The sequence below is a fragment of the Monodon monoceros genome, unplaced genomic scaffold (genome assembly GCF_005190385.1).
Source record: "Monodon monoceros isolate NGI ecotype Baffin Bay Population unplaced genomic scaffold, NGI_Narwhal_1 Super_Scaffold_12, whole genome shotgun sequence".
In the NCBI taxonomy this organism is placed as follows: Eukaryota; Metazoa; Chordata; class Mammalia; order Artiodactyla; family Monodontidae; genus Monodon; species Monodon monoceros.
This window is the reverse complement of record NW_021703768.1, coordinates 146805983-146828847: the sequence shown is the minus strand read 5'-3', so window position 1 is coordinate 146828847 and position 22865 is coordinate 146805983. Positions and strand designations below refer to the sequence as shown.

Below are 22865 nucleotides of genomic sequence, written 5' to 3'. Positions count from 1 at the left end.
CTAAAGCAACTAAGTTACAGGGTCAAGACATTTCATCTGTGTTTTCTGTAAAGGTACTACATGAGTAATTTTCAATGTTAATTCCATGTGTACCATTTTAGTTCTCTCCCACACTATATAGAATACTTTGTTTTTTTATAAATTTATTTATTTTATTTGTTTATCTTTGGCTATATTGGGTCTTCGCTGCTACTTGCAGGCTATCTCTAGTTGCAGTGAGCCGGTGCTACTCTTCGTTGCGGTGTGCGTGCTTCTCATTGCAGTGGCTTCTCTTGTTGTGGAGCACGGGCTCTAGGCGCACAGGCTTCAGCAGTTGTGGCTTGCAGGCTCTAGAGCGCAGGCTCAGTAGTTGTGGTGCACGCGCTTAGTTGCTCCATGGCATGTGGGATCTTCCTGGACCAGGGCTCGAACCCGTGTCCCCTGCATTGGCAGGCAGATTCTTAACCACTGCGCCACCAGGGAAGTCCCTAAAATACTTTAAAATGATATACTTCTATTAATACTAAAGAGAAACAAGTGAATTCTCTCAGACATGGACAGATAGGAAATGCATATGTGTAGGCCTTGTTTCTCTTTCCTTTAAGTGTGTTAGACGCCCATTCAGAAGCAAGCCATGGGGCTTCCCTGGTGGTGCAGTGGTTAAGAATCTGCCTGCCAATGCAGGGGACACGGCTTCGAGCCCTGGTCCGGGAAGATCCCACATGCTGTGGAGCAGCTAAGTCCGTGCGCCACAACTACTGAGCCTACGCTCTAGAGCCTGCGAGCCACAACTCCTGAAGCCCGGGCGCTTAGAGCCTGTGCTCTGCAACAAGAGAAGCCACCGCAAGAAGCCCGTACACCGAGACGAAGAGTAGCCCCCGCTCACCACAACTAGAGAAAGCCCGCACACAGCAACGAAGACCCAACGCAGCCAAAAATAAATAAATAAAATAAATTAATTAAAAAAAAAGCAAGCCATGAATTCTGATTCCTTTAAAGGTCCCTATAAGAATTTGTCATTTAATAAACTTAATTCATGAACATAAAGCTTCAGAACGAAAGCATGAAAATTGTACATACATGAGAGACAGAGGATTTTTACCAGACTTGTGTTTAGAAATGAAATGGGGCCTTAATAAAGGATCTGATGACTGACTAATCATAAATTAAATGTTATATCCTTTTCCTCTCTCTATCCTCAACGAAACAAAAATGATTTGGAGTTACACAGTGTAGCTTTATCCACTCCTCGGCTGCTGTCACCCTTTTTCTTCAGGTAGAGCAGCAAAGGGCCTAAAATAGCTGAGGTGGGAGTTTGTCCCTGAGTCAGTAGGCTTGTCTCTGAAGAAGACCTCCTTTCTTTGCCATTCTGGGTGGTGGGGGTGGACGGAAAGCAGGGTTTCTGATGTGGTCCCAGGAAGTGTACTGCACCGACTTCCACTTCTGTAAAGCCAGGTCAGCTAAATAAACCAGTGCCTGAGTGCTGCTGGTCTGTTCCTCTGTTCCTTTTAAAGAGTTGGAATTAAAGATCAGTGTCCCGTTAGAAATGTGGCCAAATGTTACACAAGCTCTTAATCATGGTCTAACCATCGTAAGACTTTGGTAATACATCCAAACTAAGCCACTTTTCACCTGTGCTTGCTAGAAGAGATGATAGACTTGGTACTTCTGAATCCCAGTCTTAATAGCTAATTTGGTGGAATGAGACAACTGAACCTGCTTCTCCTAAAGCCTGACTATCAGACATAAGCTTAATATAATTCCCAGCAAAGTGTTTGCATGAGAGAGCCTGTAATTTGTTAGTCCTGAAAGATGGCTCATAACACCTGGATGAAGGGTAATTTCGATGGCCCTTTTGACATTATTGTGAGGTTTGTAAAGGACCCCATGAAGCGTAAAGCAGTGGGCTCAAACATTATGAAACTTTGATCCTTTGTGATATTGCTATTGGTGAGCTCTCCTCCGTAAGTCTGGTTCTGAGATTTAAAACTTGTATGAGAAGGGAACTGACATTATATGTACTAGTCAATTTTGCATGTGTTTTATTATTTAATCCTTACAACTACTTTGTGAGGTAGATAGTATAGTCCTTGAGGAAACAGACTGAATATGTCCAAGATTAGGATTCAAATTAAAATTTGGGTGTGATGGCTCCAAAGCCACTGTTCCTTCTATCACATTTACTGCTTCTCCAGTCTTCTATTCCTCTGTCAGGCTCAACAGTGGGCTGCCTGAATCATAGGTCTAACCCACTCTTTCTTTCCTTCCCATTCTTTCTGTTATTTCAGTGTTCTTTTCCTTTTTAGCTGTGTCCAACTCACTTAAGTGTTTAGGTCTTCTGTTGTCTTAGGAAGTCATGTTTTATGAAGAGTTCACGCCTTCTGGATCAGTTAGAAAAGTGAAGTCGAGAATAAAGACGTCTTTTCTCATCCTTGGAAGAAACCCCCAATGTGACAAAAGCCTTGCAGTTCTAGGATATTGCTTTCCTAATTTCTTAATTAATTTTGGGAGGACCGTTTTCTACATCAGATTGCTAGTATGTTTTAAATATTAAATGTTTTCAACTCTGTTGAGGTATATTGAAGAACACTAAACAGCACATATTTAAAGTGTGCAGTTTGGTTAGCTTTGACATGTGAACACCCATGAAACCATCACTACAATCAAGGTAACATTTTAATATCCTCAAAAGTTTCCTTACATAAAAATTTATTTTTAACTTTTGCAGATTTGTTCATGTAGCTCTGCAAGTCTCACGTGGTAAAAATTTTAAGACTGAGCTGCAGTCTTGCAGGAGTGAACATACAGGGAAAACCAGTGAGGCCTTCGAATGCTTAAAAAGACGTCTTTCTTTTTAACCTGAAAGCTACTTGAGAAAGAGTAAAGTGTTAGACATTCTGGCATTTAGTAAAGCTATTTTTATTATTTGGTATATAATTTAGTCTTTATAAGTTTCTTGTGAAATATTTTGAAGCCTAATTAAAAACAGCCATAGAAAAGTGTTGACCAAGGAAAATAGAACATCTGAGCCGGTCATCTAGATAGAAGATAAATAAAAACAACTTCAAAAAATTATGTATGGGGCTTCCCTGGTGGCGCAGTGGTTGAGAGTCCGCCTGCCGATGCAGGGGACATGGGTTCGTGTCCCAGTCCGGGAAGATCCCACATGCCGCGGAGCAGCTAGGCCTGTGAGACATGGCTGCTGAGCCTGCACGTCCGGAGCCTGTGCTCCGCAACGGGAGAGGCCACAGCAGTGAGAGGCCCGCGTACCACAAAAAAAAAAAAAAAAAAAAAAAAAAAATTATGTATGAAATCAGAACAGAAGGTAGTCTTGGCAGCTTTCTTCCTACCCTGGGGAGCTTTCAGGGCTTCCTGACCTGTGGAAGCAGTGGCCTGGCAGTCATTTATCCCGGTGGCCATCTGTCTCTGCTAGGACTTGAGTGAGGCCTATAATGGGTTTTTGAGGAGAAGGGGAAAAAAAGACAAGTACTTAGGTGAACAATCTAAGCAAGCCTGGCTAGAATGTCTTTAGAGCTAGTGAAGAATTATTAGATGAACTGCACCGTCAGTGGCCAGTGGGTGATGATTAAAAGCCTTTTGTAAATTGCATATGCAAACATAGCTAGGAGTGATTTTTGGAAACGTAAAAAAATCCTTATGTTATCAACTTTTAGAGTGGTTCCTTCCCTTCTGTGTTTAAATACAGTGTTTCTTTAAGCAAAACTCTCTTCTAACCATGCCCTGTTTTTTACACATTGCTCTTAAATATCATAGATGAGACAGTGATAGTAATAGGTCCATTTTGTCACTACATGTGGTGGCTTCGCAGCACTGAAGCTTCTTAGTCAACACTTTCTTTTGCCTCATCTTCCAGATGCTTCTTTGACCTGTCACTAACATCACTGGCAAACGTATTGTTGGGCTGCATTTGGAGTGTTGGTTTCTTGCTCCTTGTGATTCACATTTGGTTCTTCATCCCTCTGGTATTTGTCCTCTGCCTTTTTCCAAGCACATTTCTTCCTCTCCTTAACCATATCATTAACCTGGGAGTCTCGTAGAGCTGTCACAAGCCCTATAGCCTTATCCCTGTGTTACACATTGACTTCTTCAGGAATCAGATTATTTTACTGTGTTACTTAACTATCTCTGACCCTGGGCAAGCTACCTCTCTCTTCTTCAATTTTCCCATTTGTAAAATGAGTATGATAGACTTACCTTAGAGGGCTGTTGTGAGGATTAAGTGTTAATGTATGTAAAGTGCTTAGACAGAGCTAGTAAGCCCTCTTTTAAGTGTTTGCTTTTATGTTTAAACTTACACATTTGAGATTATTACTCTACAAACTGCTTTTACCCTTTTCCCAATATGCTTCTTCAGTTACCTTCAGATAACTCAATTGAAGTATCTCCCTGAACCTGAAGCAGTTAAGAATCCAAGCAGAGGGCTTCCCTGGGGGCGCAGTGGTTGAGAATCTGCCTGCCAGTGCAGGGGACATGGGTTCGATCCCTGGTCCAGGAAGACCCCACATGCCGCAGACAGCTAAGCCCGTGTGTCACAACTACTGAGCCAGCGCTCTAGAGCCTGCAAGCCACAACTACTGAGACTGTGTGCCACAACTACTGAAGCCTGCACGCCTAGAGCCTGTGCTCCGCAACAAGAGAAGCCACCGCAATGAGAAGCCTGCACACCGCAACGAAGAGTAGCCTCCGCTTGCCACAACTAGACAAAACCCGCGCGCAGCAACGAAGACCCAACGCAGCCAAAAATAAATACATAAATAAGTAAATTAAAAACAAAGAAAGAATCCAAGCAGAGAATCTTGTAACCCTAAATTCTCTGTCACTCTTATTTCCTGGTTAGGTGATTCCTTTCCTAACCTATCATTAGGTCTCGCCCCTTACCACCAGTTCTCTCAGATCCATTTCTTTGCATTGTTAGTCAGCCAGTCATTTTAGCAGGGCCCCCTGATTCCAGTCAGTCACTCTCCCTTCATGCAAATAATAAAATAATCTTTAGGCTTTGTCTTCTTCACTAGCATAACCCTAGCACCTGAAACATTGCTTGGCATATAGTAGGCACTCAATATTTGTTGGATGAATGACTCATGGACCTATATTAGCCACATGTACCTATACTAGCCTCCTCTAGAAATTTCCTAGGGTATTAAGTCTAAACTCCTGAACCCTCCTATCAGGTTTTCACTATTGCTCTCTGTTTAGTAATTTCATACCATTGATTGTGTATTCCACCTCAGCAGAGCCACTTGTTATCCCCTACTTATCTTGTACTAATTCTTCTTTTAAAAAAATATTTATTTATTTGGTTGCACTGGGTCTTAGTTGCAGCAAGCGGGTTCCTTAGTTGGGGCAAGCGGGCTCCTTAGTTGTGGCTCGAGGGCTCCTCAGTTGTGGCATGCAAACTCTTAGTTGCAGCATGTGGGATCTAGTTCCCTGGCCAGGGATTGAACCGGGCCCCCTGCATTGGGAGCGCGGAGTCTTAACCACTGCACCACCAGGGAAGTCCCTCTCGTACTAATTCTTGTTTCCATATCATTCGTATTTCTTGGGATGCCCTACACTTGTATTCTGTGTCATGCCCAGAACACACTATTTCTACAGAATTTTTCCTTCTTGGCTCTACCAACTCTAGTCACATTTCTGTTGTGTGATATCTCAGCTCCTATGTTTGATTTTCAGTGTCAATTTGTATTTAAATCTTTGGTGGGTATGCTGTGTCTGCTCACCTTGATTATAAGCTCCTGGGGGTCAAGGACAGTCTTGGCTCTCTTGTAACCTTCTCTACTTAGTGCCAGTGACATATCCTACACACTTCTAGGTGTTTAGTAAGTGTTCATGCAGCAACTCTGGAATGCGAGAATTGTTTTCTAGTGATCTTTATGAAGTCCTAAAGAGATTGTGTGATTAGAGACCCTATTAGCAGAGCAGTTTTTTCTTTAATAAAGAGATATGGGGCCATAGAGTGGTGGAAGATTTAGGAGTATATTATTCAAAAGAGTTTGAGCCTGCAGAGGAGTCATTTTGCTCTGAATAGGTAATTTTGGGGTAATATTCAGCTCTGGGCTATATTGATTATTTTTATTGATACTTTATGATCCCAGATATTTAATTTGGGCATAGGGTAACCCATAAAACTGCAGCCTAAAAATGTAATTAAATCATGTTTGACTTCATGGCCTGAATTCTTCCCCTATTTAGTTTTTTGTTTAATCTAAAACTAGAGCATATTTATAACTCAGATTACAGTATAGTTTGACTGGTAGGAGTGAGGAAAGGAATAAACCAGGAAACTTCATGTTAAATAAATTGCAAGTTACCTTTCCCCAAAATATTGGAATATGGGAGCTTCTAAGCAATAGAGTCTGGATAGCTGATTTCCAGCCTCGTAGATGGGAGGCTGCCTGAGCTAGAATAAGAAGATATGCCATCTTCAGCTGTACCTCTTTAATGGAGTTTTTATTCTCAGCCATTTGAGTCTGAAAACTGAACCCCTGACTTGCTGGGCTGAAGGGCAGAAGGGGAAAGACTCAGCTTTCTATTGTGATGAAAGAGTGAGCATTCAGCTCTAGGAAGAGCCAGAGTGCCGGTTAGACTGTACATTTGTTTTAAGCTTGGCATGCACTACTGTTTCAGCACTGCGCTAGAGGCTGCCGTGGCACCTCTCGTCCTGGTTTCTAGAGAGGCTAAAAATATAGGCTGTCTTTCGGTCAAGACATTGTTCTGCCTGTAGTTTGACAGCTTTGGTTTGCACTTTTATTTTCTATCTCTTGTGGTGCATGAAGATGAAGCAGCATGTGCAAACCTGGAAATCACGTTAGAGGTCTTTTTTATCCTGCCTCATTTTGCTAATTGAGAGAAGTATTACAGGTTAAAGAACATTGCTCAAGGTTGTACACCTAGTTAATAACAAGGCTGGGAATATCATCTTGGTTTCCTGATTCCAAAGGTAATGATTTAGAATGGTGCCTCTCTTAGAGAATGTTTTTCTAGCCGAACAGTTATGTAAATGTATATGTTCTTGTTCCTATCAGGCTGACATTACTGACGCCCCAGTATCAATGGGATATATATCTGAAGGTATTTTCCTGAGAGAGATGATGAGTCTGTAGTGAACTCTCCACCTTCTCTTTGCTAGTTTTCCTAATGGTCAGCCCACCTGAAAGGCACTGAGGTTTCTTTGCCTTAGGACAAGGCTATATCAAGTATATAAACAGTGAAGTTTGCACAACTGACTATTTATAAATAATATTTATACTGCAGTGTGATGGTTACTAGTGTAGGGAATTGCTGGTGATCACAACTGGGCTTGAAGCATATCTATTTCTACAGTCATAGCAGTGTTCAGATTAGTGAATAACACAGAGGCTGAACATTATTTTTAAATACAGAGGAAAGGGGAGATTCGCGTGTATTAATGCTTGGTGCCTGAGTTCTCACCCCAGCCCATCTTATGTAACTTAGAAAGCAGGCCCAGTTCAACCCTTGGTGGATTGGTGACTGTTCCAGTCTCATTTGGGATGCTTTGGATTTTCAGCCTATTGATGGAGATCAGTTTATTAAGTCATTTGTTCATTGGTAACCATTTCTCAGTGTCCATGCCCCATATTCATTAGCCTGTGTATGAGTGTTCTGAATATGGTAGATATTTTTGGTTTTTGTCCAAATTGATAATCAGCTGACATTAAATGTTCCAGTTTGAGCAAAAGACACATTATGAATAACCTTAAAATAAAACATTCATTAAGTATGCTTTCAAGTTCCCCAAGGGAAGCTCTGGTAATTACAATGGTTTATACTTTATAAAGAAATTAACCATGAATACCTTCTTTTAAACCATAAACACTTTTTTCCCCCTCCCCTGAGCTAGCCAGTTATAAACCTCATGCCTCTTTTGTTCTTCCTTTTTAACTCAAAGCTTCTCTGTAACAGATTGACTAATTTGGGTTAAATAAAACACCTCAGTCATTTCTGTGGTAGTTGTGCTAATGAGATCCATACATAAGCCATGAGACAATGGCAGCTGGTAAGCTTGTCATCTCTGGTTTGTGATCTCTTTGGACTGAGGACTTCCGGCCAAGTACTTCAACTTAGGAAGTCTAGGCACTAAGAGAACCACTCTGGAACACTGTGTTGTGGAGAATTGAGCTTAGGGATCTGGGGTTTTTGCCTTTTTTTTTTTTAAGGTTAGCTGATTCATTTCCTAAAAAGATATCCCAATGTAATTGGCATCTCCCATTAATTTGGTCTAAGCATTGATAATATTAGTAAATTGGAATTTTGTGTGCTTTCTTTTACTTTTTTTTTTTTTTTTTTTTTCGGTACATGGGCCTCTCCTGTTGCGGAGCACAGGCTCCGGACACGCAGGCTCAGCGGCCATGGCTCACGGGCCCAGCCGCTCCGCGGCATATGGGATCTTCCCGTACCGGGGCACGAACCCACGTCCCCTGCATCGGGAGGCGGACTCTCAACCACTGCGCCACCAGGGAAGCCCTGGTCATGGGTCTTGATAATGATTATTGATGATCACTGACAGAGATTGGCCTTATTTTACATTTTTTTCTCTACAGTGGCACGCCAATGAGATGTTTGAGCATTTTGCAAGATGTAAAGAAAAATGCATTCATTTAGATTAAACTCTTTTTCATATCTTCTCTTTCTTAAGGTGCACTTACAGAGTGCTATGATGAACTGGGGAATAGGTATCAGCTTCCAGTCTACTGCTTGGCACCACCAATCAACATGATAGAGGAAAAGAGCGACATAGAGACTCTGGATATTCCTGAGCCACCACCCAATTCGGGGTATGAATCTCAGCTCCGTTTGCGCCTTTCCACCGGCAAGGACCTCAAACTTGTGGTCCGCAGCACAGACACAGTGTACCACATGAAGAGGCGGCTACATGCAGCAGAAGGAGTGGAACCGGCTAGTCAGCGGTGGTTCTTTTCTGGCAGACCTCTCACCGACAAAATGAAGTTGGAAGAGCTGAAGATCCCAAAGGACTATGTTGTACAGGTTATAATGAGCCAACCTTTGCAAAACCCAACACCAGTTGAGAACTGAACTGGTCCTGCTGGCTGTCCCTAGATCCCTCCTGCTCCTTTTTATTGTTGTTGTTATCATTTCCTACTCTATGGCGTGAAATTTATTTTCACTGATCTGAATTCCTTATGAATGGATTTAGTTCTGAGGAATTACCAGTGAAAACTTCCATCTGTGATGGAGACCAACGAAAATAATTAATAAAACACAAAGAGCCAGCCTTTGAGACTCATGTAATTACAGTTTCTAATTCAAGAGGCAGTTAAGAAATAGATAACCATTTATTTTAAAATACCCAACAACTATATAATGGCTGTATTTAAATGATTTGGACTGTAAATAGAACATTGCATCCATGCAGAACAGCACCAAGCACCTGTGAATATAGAATTCTTAAAAAATAAATACAATTTCCAGAAATCATCAATAACAGTTATAAAACTTGAGCTTTTTAAAATGGAAACTGAAAAGAGCAGTACTTGAGGTCCTCTTCTTTTCTGGTCTTAATTCCTTGCTCAATTGATATTTAGCCGTAAAGGAGTATAGACTGGCAAATTGTGTTTCAATATTGCTTTCCCCATCCCCATATGTTGAGCTCGTTGTTTACATTCACACTAAATTTTGGTGCCTTCCAGCACGTTGGTGGCAGGCACCTTTCTGGAACACTAGGCAATAATTTAGTCAGTGCATTCAGATCTCTGACTTTCAACTGATAACTTAGTTGAAAAGTCTATTGTTCTCTTGCTGCATAGATAGGTATTTTGAAATGTCTGTATAATGAAGCTGTTTCATATCCAGGCTTAGAAGGACACTACTATGTAAAACCTTCATTGATCTACCTACTCTGCTTAGAACTTTTCAGAGCTGACTGTGCCCCCAAATGCATGGATATGCATGGAATCAAGTACAGCTGGGAATGTACTTGAATCATTCCAGGGATTCAGGGGAATCCCAGGGAATGCATGGAATCAAGTACAGCTGTTCCTACTGTAGGATAATAAAGTAATTATCTCTTCTCCCCCAGTTTGCAGGAAGGGTGTAAGGAAAACCCATTCTGTCTGTGCCTGGGAGAATTGTGCCTGTCTTCAATCTTTTAGAAAAAATTTCAACTCATAATTTGCTAGAGTGAAATATTTACTGACATCACTTAAACATCGACAGTGAGACCAAACGTTGATACGTTGCTTTATACTTTAGTGCTTTCCATAGTTCACTGTTACCTGTAGTTGTGGTGGATGAGAATTTTTCTCTCTCATCTTTCCTAGCAAAGAGGCAAATTAAGAAGCATCTGCAGATTATATTAGAGGACTGAAAAATTTGGTGAGATAACCTGACTCTTCTGTACTAGGACTGGAACAAAGCTGCCAAGGATTATATTTAATTTGGAGCCTTTTCAAGGTTGGTCCCATAAGTGAGAAGGGGGCTACCAAGTGATTTCTGAACCGCTGAGAATCCATGAGACGGAAAAGTAGAGGCAAGAAGGCACTTACCTTGTTCTCAAATGAGAAATAATCAAACCTTCACATGTATTTTGGATGTGAAGCACCATTATTAATTTTAATGGCAAAATGAAACTAGTTTAAATGTAATGTTTAAAATACTATTAAATTTCCTATAGCCTGATTGCACATAATATCTATAATTGTAACATATCATGTTTCTGAGAGCTTTAACTGCTTCTCTTTTTCATGCAATCATTTTAAAGATTGTGGCTACATTTAATTTAGGTTTACTGATAATTGAATCTAAATTTAAGAGGCAACAGCAGCATTAATTCCAAAGGAGTATTTTTATATATGGAGGTGGAGATATGCGAGGGTATTTCAATATAATGCCCCTGTCATCAAAATGTTTCCTTATTAATTTGTGTGTCACATTGAACAGCAACATCTCTCAAAGTTTGTCAACTGGAGGACAAAAAAAGTGTTCAAATCTATTTTTCTTAAGTAAATTTGGTGATATAATAATCTATAGTTGGTAGTTTTTTTTGTTGAGGATTGGAGCTCTCTTAATAGTTTATTTTATTTTAAAGGAACGTGTACTTTGAATTAACAATTTTCTGGGCATTTAACTAACCTAGGTGAGAAAACCATGGTGCTGTTTAATTGTAAATAGATTGATATAAGATTGGACCAATACTTGATGTGTACAATTTTAGTATGTAGGGTTTTTGTGCTTTTTTTAAAAAAAAAGTTCAATTTTTCTCTTTGTCTTTGCCTTTATTCTGGGTTTTTAATTATTATTACTCTCCACAATAAGGGTAATCTGCTTCATTCTGATAAAAAAAAAAAAACCTCTAAAAAGGTTTTTCTCCTTTTTAAAACCTCCCAGCTCAGTAACTAACAAGTTCATTACTACCAAACTTAGGCTCTACTGTGTCAAACCATACATGGTCATTTATAGATATACTTTATTTGCTGCATTGAAATCTTGGTCTCAAATAGGTTGTTGTTTTTTTCTTTTAAGAATCATGCTGTAAACCAAAACCCATAATTCAGTTTTTCAGAAGCACTGAGCTCATTTCTTTATCCATTTTGGATCAAAGTGGTAGGCTTTGATTGTTAATTTTTATTTAAAATAAGTGATACATACACATGGGAAAAAAAATCCAAACATACCGAAGTGAAGAGTCTCTCTGAAGATGCCTTTTCTTCCTATCCCATTTCTTCTCCCCAGAGGTAACAGCTGTTCCCAGTTTTCTGGATATCTTTAAAGATGCTCTGCCACAGTGGTTCTCAAACTTCAGCATGCATCAGAATTACCTGGAAGGCTTATTAAAACACAGATTGCTGTGCTCTTCCCCCAGAGGTTCAGAGTTAGTAGGTCTGAGCGGGGTCTAATAATTTGCATTTCTAAAAGTTCTCAGGTGATGCTGCTGCTACTAGTCTGGGGATCCCAATGTGAGAACCACTATTTTAGTGTATGTGAGTATATTTACCCGCCCTACCCTGTTTTTTCCATAAATAACATATGCTATTCTATACATTTGATTTTTCTCTAAAATGGTTAGTCTTAGAGATTGTTCCATATATGTTGAGCTAGATCTGCTTCATTCCTCTTACAGGTGCAGTAGTATTCCATTGTCTGGAGTACCACAGGTCAGTCTGGCTGTTTCTAGTCTTTTGGTACTATAAACCATGCTACTGTGAAATGTCCTTTTGTATAGCTACATCTTTACGTCTATGTACCTTGCTATATCAAACAGTATATACATTTAGGGAGTAGATGCTGAATTGCCCTCCAAATAGATTTTAACCAATTTAATACTATAGCAATATGACTGCTCTTATTTTCCTATATTTTGACCAACTTTTTTTTTCTCCATAAATTTATTTATTTATTTATTTTTGGCTGCATTGGGTCTTTGTTGCTGCGCACCGGCTTTCTCTAGTTGTGGTGAGCGGGGGCTACTCTTAGTGGCGGTGTGCAGGCTTCTCATTGCGGTGGCTTCTCTTGCTGTGGAGCACCAGCTCTAGGCGTGCAGGCCCAGCTGTTGTGGCACTCAGGCTCAGTAGTTGTGGCTCGCGGGCTCCAGAGCGCAGGCTCAGTAGTTCTGGCACGTGGGCTTAGTTGCTCTGCCGCATGTGGGATCCTCCTCGACCAGGGCTCGAACCCGTGCCCCCTGCATTGGCAGGCGGACTCTTAACCACTGCGTCACCAGGGAAGTCCTTGACCAACTTACTGATCTTTGACAGTCTAGGTGGAAACCTGTGTCATGTGGTTTTACTTTGTGTTATGGGATCTTAGTTCCCCGATCAGGGATTGAACCCATGGCCTCAGCAGCAAAAGCATGGAGTCCTAACCGCTGGACTGCCAGAGGATTCCCGCTAGCTCCATTTAGTTTTTGTAGTACCATTGTGGGGAAGACAAAAGTTTTGGCTGCTAAGCGTTACTCATAAGTGTGTTATCGAAATCTCATGACTATTAGAGTAAATATAGAGAATGTTCATAGTAATTAACATGATTTCAGTTATTACGTGTGACTTATGAATGACAGTCTTAGGCAGTATTCTTGTCTGTTGCACATTGACAAAGTGATTTTTGATTATTAAGTACTCTGGAACTCACTGAATGCCTTACGGTCAGTTATATTGCATATATTATTTCCTTAAGAAATTCTTGGTTTATAGTAAATGAGCTGTATTTCTTTAATCACCAAACATGTCCCTCAGAAATCTATGGTAGAAGGAGATGTGGTAATTAGCATTAGGTAGAAGGGGTTTCTGAGCCAGTGAAATGCCAGCTTAAAACTTAAACAGAATCTGCTAAGACTGAAGTGAGTTACTCAAATCACTTGTTCTCAGTACAAGCGTCTAATTGACCTTGAATTTGAACTCTGGTCCTGCCACTAGTGAGTCATTAAGAACCTTGGGTAAGGTTCTTAATCTTTTTTTTTTTTTTTTTTTTGCGGTACGCGGGCCTCTCACTGTTGTGGCCTCTCCCATTGCAGAGCACAGGCTCCGGACACGCAGGCTCAGCGGCCATGGCTCACGGGCCCAGTCGCTCAGCAGCATGTGGGATCTTCCCGAACCGGGGCACGAACCCGTGTCCCCTGCATCGGCAGGCGGACTCTCAACCACTGCGCCACCAGGGAAGCCCGAGGTTCTTAATCTTGACACCTCAATTTCCTCATCTGTAAATTGAGGATAACACTTAATTCGCAGGGTTAGAGGATAAATTCATTCGCAGGGTTAGGGGATAAATTCATGCATCTAAAGCCCCTGCGTGACCCATTGCAAGTACTTACTTAGTGGTCGTTATCATCATTAACATCACAGTAGTCAAGGAGGATTCACAAATCCCATGCTAAAGACACTTAAAAATTATTCAAAGCATTAATTATACAAAAAAATAGAATTATACAAGGGCATGTAATAATTATTTTACCCTAGTAGATTTGGTATAGTTGCTTAAGCACTTAACTCATCAAAGAGTAATTTAAATTCTAGGAAGAACACAGTCCCCATATCCTTAAAAGTCAGTTTCCCTTACGGTTGGAGGCATTTCGCCATTTGCCAATTTGAAGTTTGTTTTAGCCTAAGGAGTGGGAGAATTAGAATTCTGAAAGTATTGGACCACTAGTGACAAATGTTAGGAAAGCACCACCTTCCGACTGCTTGGCTCCAGTAAGAGTTGGTAATTATTTGGATACACAGGAACCTAATGGACAGAGTTGATCTGAAAAGCAGCAGCAGAGTTGGGACATGTCAACAAAGAGAAAGTTTTTACTTCACTTACATAACTGTGAGTCATTTGTGAGGTCTAAAGGTTATTAAAGTTAAGGATATGCTGATTGAGGAGTGCTTATCTGAACCCCGCATGTGTAAAAATCAATTTAAAGATATCTACTTTGATGTTCTAAATTTATTTTTAGAGATGTTAACAATTGTAATTACTTATACTTTCAAAATGATTTATTCCAAGAAGACTCTGTCTTTGGCTCACATTAACTTGTGACACTTTCTTTTCGGGCACAGCTTTCTCCTCTTTCACTGCTTTCTGACTCTCCTGGTATTTGTTCATGGAGAAGATAGTAAACAGCTTAAATTCCTTGTAATTAAGACGCTTGTGTTGGGGGGCAAAAAGAAAAGTTATTTCAGGAAGGCTTTGATACTTTGTTTCAGATGACAGCAGGATTGTAATCATTTCTCATTTAAAACCTTGGAAACTTTATTAAAGAGGCCCAGTAATTAGGACATAATTGTAGTCTAATTGTAGTCTAGGAGCCAGGAACAGAGAGTCTATTGTAGACTCTAAAGGCACCAAGGGTCACTTTCTTACTTCTGCTACATCAAGTCCAGACTCTGTCAGGCTGCCATCTGAGCTTCTTCAGAGTATAATCCATCTTTTTAAACCGTAAACCTTAGCTCTCACTTGCTAGTCAACATGGACTTCCTCTTTAAATACGCAGGATCCACTGTCTTCTCCACAGTTGTTTTCTCTGGGGATTTAGCTCATGTGTTCCCATCTAAGAATTTCTTCCTTTCTGCTTATTAAAATCTATAAACCCTTCCCCTAAGACCAACTGCTGCCATATTGATATATTTCCTTCTTTCAACTGAACTTCTAAACAAAATTTCCTTCTCCAAACTTCTATAATTTTATATCCACATTCTGTGACATAGCACTTAGTTATTCAGTCCTCTCTCACAGGCCTATATATCTCTTTAGTTTTTTATGATCCCAGAGCCATGACACGCTCCAGTAGGTTTTTCCCACCCTCTTCCTCCCCCGTCTCCAGTGTAGGTAGCAGGACATGGTCCTCTACCTTTGTACAGAGGGGCTGCCGGGCCACACTTTAGGGATCTGCACTTACACAGTCACCTGTGATGTCAAAGTCATGGTACAGGTCTCTGAGTTGCTGTTTTTTAATTTTGAAGAGAAAGTTGTACATGTGGAAGTTGGATGGGCCAATTTTCAGCTCCCCATCCAGGTCAAGCAGCTCAAAAACAGGCCGGGAATGGCGGAAAATAAATTGCTCTTCCAAATGGTTCTGCTTTGAGAGAAATACAGAAACATGTTGTTGGTGCTGCTTTCTAAACTTGCGACATCAAGACTCATATATTCACTAATCCATTTCCTAGAGAGCTAAAAGCAAAAGGCAGAATCATAGCAGCTCAGGGCTGAAAGGGTTCTATGGTCGATGTACCAGATCCTGCTGCGTCATCTACATTCAGGGGGGACTGATGCCACCTGTAGTGATTGGTTCTGCTAGACAGAACTCTAGTCACTAGAATGTATTTCCTTATGTTCAGTGAAAATCTGCTTATGAAAATTGTGGCACTGGCAGTAAAATGCTGACACAAGGTGCCTTTCCTCAAGGAGTGGGAAAGAGGTAAATACACGCTAGGAGTGTGTACCAGGTAAGGTGGGAAGCCGAAGAAGAGTGTGTCTTGTCTTTATCATTCATCCCCTTCAGAAAGTTCTCTGAGAAAAGGGATCACTGAGGAAGAGAGGCAATTAGGATTACTGGTGATGATTTTAAGACCCACCAGCTAGAAGGGGCAAGGAAGGGCATGCCAAGGAGGGATGTGACAGGATGAGATTTGTTCTTTATAAAGGCAATGTGGGAGGGAGGCTGGATAACCTTTGGAAACTCCTAGGTTATAGGTGGGCCATTTAGGTACCAAAAGTAGTTCTCCCACCATTTTGTTTCTTCCTGGTTCAAGTGAAAAGAAAAATTCTGATGCACTCTTAATTCGGTGCTACCTTTAGCAAAATGGTGGCAGCAGCCAAGCTGTGCCCCCTCTGCTCCACAGAGCCTGACTCGTTACTTGCCTCCTGTGCCAGCAGTATGCAAACCAACATGTAGAACTGGTCAAAACCAATCTCGCCCACAGCATTCCAGTCCAGCATGTTAAACACAATTGTGATCTGGTTCCGTTTCAGGTCAGTCACGTGATGAAGGAAGTGGTAGAATAGCACATCTGTTGGTAAGGAGATGAGATGGATTATTCTGAAACGGTTCCAAAATGTTAAACATCTGGGAACCACATAAATGGTTGTCATGTTGGAAGCTTGTTGACCTGGCCATGGTAATGATAATATTTTGTTTCCGGCTTTGCCACTATACCTCCCACAATTTCTCAAACCTCAGTTGCCCTTGAGCTGTGTGGAAAAGCACTGTACCTGGACTTGTGGAGAAGGAGACAGTGGATAGGGCTTGGTTCCTGAGCCCAGCCTACACGCTCGACGGAGCAGACAGATGTGTATACATAACCAATAAAAGTCTCAAAGTGCTCCTGGTACATAGAAGGAAGAGTTTAATTCTCACTGGGGGCCTATGACACATTCTTGGAAAAGCTGACATTTCACCTGGGCCTTTCACTTGAGAGAATTAAAACGAGAAATTTTTAAAATCATTCCTCTTCTGTAAAAGTATCACTTTTCCTCATGCTTTACATAAAGCAAATGCATTCGGTGATGGGGGAAAAGAGCTATCACTGAGCATCTTAGACGCTGGGCACTCTAAGTGCCACATGTCACTGAACCCTGACAACCCTACACAGCCTTTTACAATAAGCCTCAGGTAGTAACTAATCTCAGGGCTTCTTGAGCTATAATAGGCATACCAATCACTTGAGGATCTTGTAAAAGCACCAGTTCTGATTAGGAACTCTGGCATGGGACTGAGTCTGCATTCTTAAGCTCCCAAGCGATGCGGCAGCTGCTGGTCAGTGGACCACACTTTGAGTGGCAGAGCTGGGATTCAGATGTGGTCCGTCTGACTCCACAGCCTTGCTCTTGCCACAGTGAAGCCATATCTTTTGCACATTAGTTAATGCACATACAGTCATATACAATCAGAGAAAAAAATAAAGGACAGGGAAAGTATTTGCCTGAAATTCCACTCACTAATCATCTATCTCAGGGAGTGTTAGATGGAAGAAACAAACATGGTGATACGTTTACACAGCGACACATGGCTGTACAGGTTGTATGTACAAATCACCCAGGGGATTTCAGGGATTTTCAAGTGTAACTTTGTCTACATGTGATTTCTCCTTGCCCATTGATTACAGAGACTACCTCCTGCACAAGACATGGCTCCACTAAATCCGTAAAGCACATCTGTGTGGTTTGGAGTCCTGGCTGAAGCTGGCTAAGTGCACAGTGAAACCAGTCGTCACAATGTCATGATCTGGGGGTTTCTGATGGCCTCTTGATGTTCCTTCCCCACGTCCCACCAGGTATGAGTCCAACCAGGTACGAGCACTTGGGAACAACACACCATGTGTAAACACCATGATGTTTGCTCCTTGAGAAATGTTTTATTGTGAGACTTAGTAGTTACTAAACAAATACTGTTTTTCAATCGGCTGGCTCTGGCCCACTCAAGTCTCCAAGGCTTTAAGTCACTATCTCCCTGGAAGGCAAAACTCAAGGCTATGCCTTCTCCCTTTCAGGTCACCATCCAGTCCCTTGGTGACCAGAAGACACAAGTATGACTTTATCTCTTGGGTATCGCATCACCAGGGAGTGATTTAGTTACCAGGGAGATCAGACTCTGCTCAGCAAACGCTGGTGAGACTAAGAGTGTGGGCTTTGGGTTTTGGTCCCAGATCTTCTGTTTACATCTAGGCGTCCTACAGTTGCTTTATCTAGGACTGGGTTATTGTGAAGATTTGGTGACATACTGTGTGTAAACTGGAGGCATGAAAGTATGAGAAAATTAAAGTATCTTTTTATTATTTTATAAAGATTGAATGAACTCTTTAAAATATCTTTATGGAAGAAACTCCTTATTGATAAATGACATCTCTCTCAGGTCACAATGAGTCGGACACCTTATTTATACCCAGTCCTGAAAACAAAACAGACAAACAAAAAAAACCTAGGGGACTTCCCTGGTGGTCCAGTGGTTAAGAATCCGCCTTCCAATGCATGGGACACGGGTTCGATCCCTGGTCTGGGAACTAAGATCCCACATGCTGTGGGGCAACTAAGCCTGTGCGCCACAACTACTGAGCCTGCGCGCCACAACTAGAGAGAAGCCCACATGCGGCAATGAAGAGCCTGCGCACCGCAATGAAAGTGCCCGCCTGCCACAACTAAGACCCGATGCAGCCAAAAATATATATAAATAAATAAATATTTTTTAAAGAAAACCTAAAGTGTTTTAATTGGTCTTCTATTAGTTTGTGCACTCAGAGGCAGGGTCAAGATCATCAGCATTTTCTGGTCACTCACAATTACCAAGAATTAGAAGCGATCTTGCAGATCACCTGATTCAAACCTCCCATTCGATAGACGAGAAGTCTTGCTAAGGGAGTCTTGAGGGTTAATGCCTGAGTGGGGCTCAGTCCCCAGGAATAGTTGTAATAATAAGGAACATTTATTAAATCCTTACAGTGTGCCAGGCACCATGCTAAGCATTTTCCATGCATTATCTCATTTATCTTTTTTTTCCAACTGTGAGATGGACTCCATTATTAGAAGCCTCACTTACAGATGAGGAAAATGAGACTTAAAAGAGGATGATGTTGTTCTCCAAATCACCAAGGAATAATGGGTGGAGGACCTAACCCCAGAGCCTGCAATTTTATCCTCCTCACAGAACAGCCTTCAAGTCCCAGTTGGCAGTTTTTCTCTGTGCTTCATTTAGAAGATATAATATATACATTAATGAAATAGTTTCTGGTTCTATAAATTTTCCTGCACATTCGTTAAAAACCAGGTAATGACCCAGAGGAAGCATTTTTGAAAGTACTAACCATTCAAGGTTTTCTTGCGGTGCACATCAAGAAGGTGAAAATACTCCACCAAAGCCTTCACATTTCTCACGGATAATAAGCAATATAGTTTATCCAGATAGAGGTACCACAGAAACGATCCTTGCTTCAGTTTCATTATGGTGCCCTTTAAGCCGAAGACTCTGGCAACCTGAAGTAGAAGAGAGAATCCTGCCTCAGAATTAGAATGTTGGATAGAGGGAAGCTCTGGTAATAAAGGTCTTCCTACGTCAAAGCATCATAGGAAACAGTCAATAAAAAAATTAAAATTGTGGGAATTCCCTGGTGGTCCAGTGGTTAGGACTCAGTGCTTTCACTGCCGTGGCCCGGGTTCAAGCCCTGGTTGGGGAAATAAGATCCCACAAGCCACTCGGAGCAGCCAAAAAAAAAATGGTTGAGAATTTTCCAAAACCCATGAAAGACACCCGCCCACAGACTGTGCTCATCATCATTATCAAGGTGAACAGTTACATAACTACATGTTACATAGTAACATGTTACACTGTTGTAAGTGTATTACTGTATTAGCTCATTTAGTCCAAAGATTAATCATACAATCCTATGAGGTAGAGATTATTATACCTATTTAACAGATTAAGAAACAGGCTCAAGTTACAGTCTATTGCGTATAAAATAAATAAACAACAAGGATATATTGTACAGCAAATATAGCCAATATATATATGTTTTTTGGCCATGCCCCATTGCACGAGGGATCTTAGTTCCTGGACCAGGGATTGAACCCGCACCGTTGGCAGTGAAAGCGCAAAGTCCTAACCACGGGACCGCCAGGGAATTCCCTAGCCAGTATTTTATAATGACTATAAATAGATTATAACCTTTAAAAATTGTGAACCACTATGTTGTACGCCTGTAACTTGTATAATATTGTACATGAACTGTATCAATAAAAAGTTTTTTAAAAAGGCTCAGAAAAGTTAAGTAATTTTCCTAAAGTCACTAAGCTAATTAGTAGTGAAGTCAGCATGTGAACCTAGTCTGGCAATAATCACTGCTTTTTAATAGCTATGCTATATTCCCTCTCAAAAGACTGAAGTCCTAAGTAGTTGAGATAAGAAGAAATACATATATGTACACATCAGAGTGAAACTGCATTATACCAAAGACAAAGATTTTAAAGGCAATCAGAGAAGAAAGATTATCTTCAAAGGACTAATGATTAAACTTAACAATCAACTTCTTCACAACATGGAAACCAAAACATAATGTAATACTATTTCAATGTGTAAAAACAATCATAGCCAAGCTAAAATTATACACTCAGTAAAATCGTCTTTCAAGACTGAAGGGAAGTTCCTTAAAGTTAAACATGAGATTACCATATAACCTAGCATTTCCACTCCTAGATATATATCCAAAAGAAATGAAAACAAGTGTTCAGATACTTGTACAAAATGTTTATAGCAGCACTATTCACAATAGGCAAAAGGTGGAAACAGCCCAAATGTCCATCAACTGATGAATGGACAAATGAAATGGTAGCACATCCATACAGTGAAATACTTAGCCATGAAAGAGAATGATACATGTTACAATGTAGATGAACCTTATAGTAAGTGAAAGAAACCAGGCACAGAAGGTCACCTATTGTATGATTCCATTTACATTAAATATCCAGAAGAGGCAAAGCCATGGAGACTGAAAGCAGATCAGTCGTTGCCAGGGGCTTTGGGCTGGGGGAGTGGGTGATGGGAAGTGACTGCTTACTGGATACAAAGATTCCCACTGGGGTGATGAAAATGTTTCAAACTGGACAGAGGTGATGGTTGAACAACACTGTCGATGTACTAAATGCCACTGAATTGTACACTTTAAAATAGGTAATTTTATATTATGTGAGTTCCACCTTCATTTAAAAGAATGAGGAGGAAAATCAAACCTGAATTTGATCAATTTATAGAAAATATAAATCAGGGAAATAGGACAGCAGAGGTCCATGTTAAATGACACTATGGGGACACAATCAACAAAACCCAGACTGTGGAAAGCTCTAAAAGAAAATGACTCCACTTCTTCAATAAACATTTACAAGAAAAGAAAAAGAGATGGAAGAGGGATCTATAGATTAATAGTTAAATTTCTTTCAAATCACACCAACCAATTACAGTGTATGGACTTATGAGGATCCTAATTCATATAGATGGTATACGTAAAAACCCACAGAAACAACAAAAGCATGAGATGATGGAGAACTATGAACACTGATTGAATGTAATATTAGGAATGACAGTGGATGTGGTGGTGGTTTAAAAAGATAAAATGGTAAGATGCCTGGAATTTGCTTCAAAATAATCCAGGCCCGTGGGTGTTGGTATACATATAACAGGATTGTTCAAACATGAACTGACTGATGGGTGTACAGGAGTACTAGCTTATACTATTCTTTCTACTTTGAATATGTTTGAAATTTTCTATAGTGAAAAAAAAATTAGGATGAGATAAAGCTGTATTCAGGCAAAAACAAACAAACAAACAACCAAACAACTAAGAATGATCACCAACGGACCCTCCCAAAAGAAATTCTAAAGGATCAACTTACGGTAGTCAGAGAATGATCACAGAGAGAAAATCCAAGATATCAGAAGGAATAGAGAGCAACAAAGTAGTAAAAATACGTGGGTCAGTGCAAGTAAACAACCATGGGGTAAAATAATGTCATAGGGAGTTTAAAATGATAAAATTTAAATGCAATACAATTATGACAGAAGGAGGGAGCTAACAAAATAAATCCATACACCCAAAAACAGAAAATTAACAGCCATAAGTGAATTCTTCAGAAGGCACAGAAAAATAATTCCATATGGAAACACAGAAATTCAGGAAGGGATGAAGAGTACCAGAAATTGAAAATATGTGAGTAAATCTAAATGAATCTTGACTGTATAAAACACTAAAAATAACGTCACATGAAGAGGCCAGCTGTGGTGCCCTCAGAGCTCACCAGGAGCTACGTAGGGAAAGATCTATTGCTGCTAGGGGAAGGGAGAAAAAATGGTGTAATATTTAACTGCATTTTCCCAGCGTATTAGGGTGAGTACTGCTACCTACTGTAACAATTCCCAAAATGTCAGAACTCTCTTTTCCAATGCCATAGTAGCAGTAACATTCAAGATGATGGTGCTCTGAGGGTGCCATGGTGTACACAGAGTAGAAATATAATGTTGTACACGTGAAACTTATTTAATGTTATAAACCAACGTCACACCAATAAAAAATAAATTTAAAAAATAGATGATGGTTCCCTATCAGTCTTGAGTTCCTCAGTGACTACACGAAAAAGACAGAGGATCTTCCCATGTCCTGGGGGTGAGCACCGTGGATTTTATCTGGGCCTTGAGAGTGAGGGGTTCCTCTCTCCCAGCAGCAGAAAGCTATTGCTTTGAAGAATTTTGCTTTTGCTACTTCTGAGGAAGTAGATGAGACCTTATACTCATCCCCTGGCAGGCACCAACCACCTCCTTCACTCCTGCATCAGCAAGAACTGGCAGTCTCCAGTCTGCTGCCCTGCCCCCAGTTTTTCCTCACAGGCTCCCATTGGCGACCCATGGGAAGGAGTTTGCCAGTGTGCGTGATTGCCCC

The 22865-nt window shown here is 40.7% G+C and overlaps 2 protein-coding genes across 6 annotated transcripts in view; one reads left to right on the top strand and one right to left on the bottom strand.

The window, feature by feature from the left end:
* The window catches only part of UBTD2 (ubiquitin domain containing 2), a 55822-nt gene extending 46345 nt beyond the window's left edge, over positions 1–9477 (top strand). For all 4 annotated transcript variants that reach the window (XM_029218386.1, XM_029218384.1, XM_029218385.1 and 1 more), the window contains exon 3: positions 8657–9477. In XM_029218386.1, the coding sequence (XP_029074219.1) occupies positions 8657–9054 (398 nt within the window). In that variant the 3' untranslated portion in view covers positions 9055–9477. The remainder of the gene's footprint in view (positions 1–8656) is intronic.
* Positions 9478–9639: 162 nt separating this feature from the next.
* EFCAB9 (EF-hand calcium binding domain 9) lies at positions 9640–20017 on the bottom strand. 2 transcript variants are annotated; one of them, XM_029218388.1, is made up of 5 exons: positions 19248–20017; positions 16312–16460; positions 15350–15526; positions 14494–14598; positions 9640–11257 (listed from the first exon to the last, which is right to left on the bottom strand). In XM_029218388.1, exons 1-5 carry the CDS (start codon positions 19381–19383, stop codon positions 11228–11230), a joined length of 597 nt encoding a protein of 198 aa, XP_029074221.1. In that variant the 5' UTR covers positions 19384–20017; the 3' UTR covers positions 9640–11227. The 2 variants fall into 2 exon arrangements, with proteins under 2 accessions (XP_029074221.1, XP_029074220.1); XM_029218387.1 differs by lacking the exon at positions 9640–11257 and having other exon boundaries at positions 14413–14598.
* Between the last annotated feature and the right edge of the window lie 2848 nt (positions 20018–22865).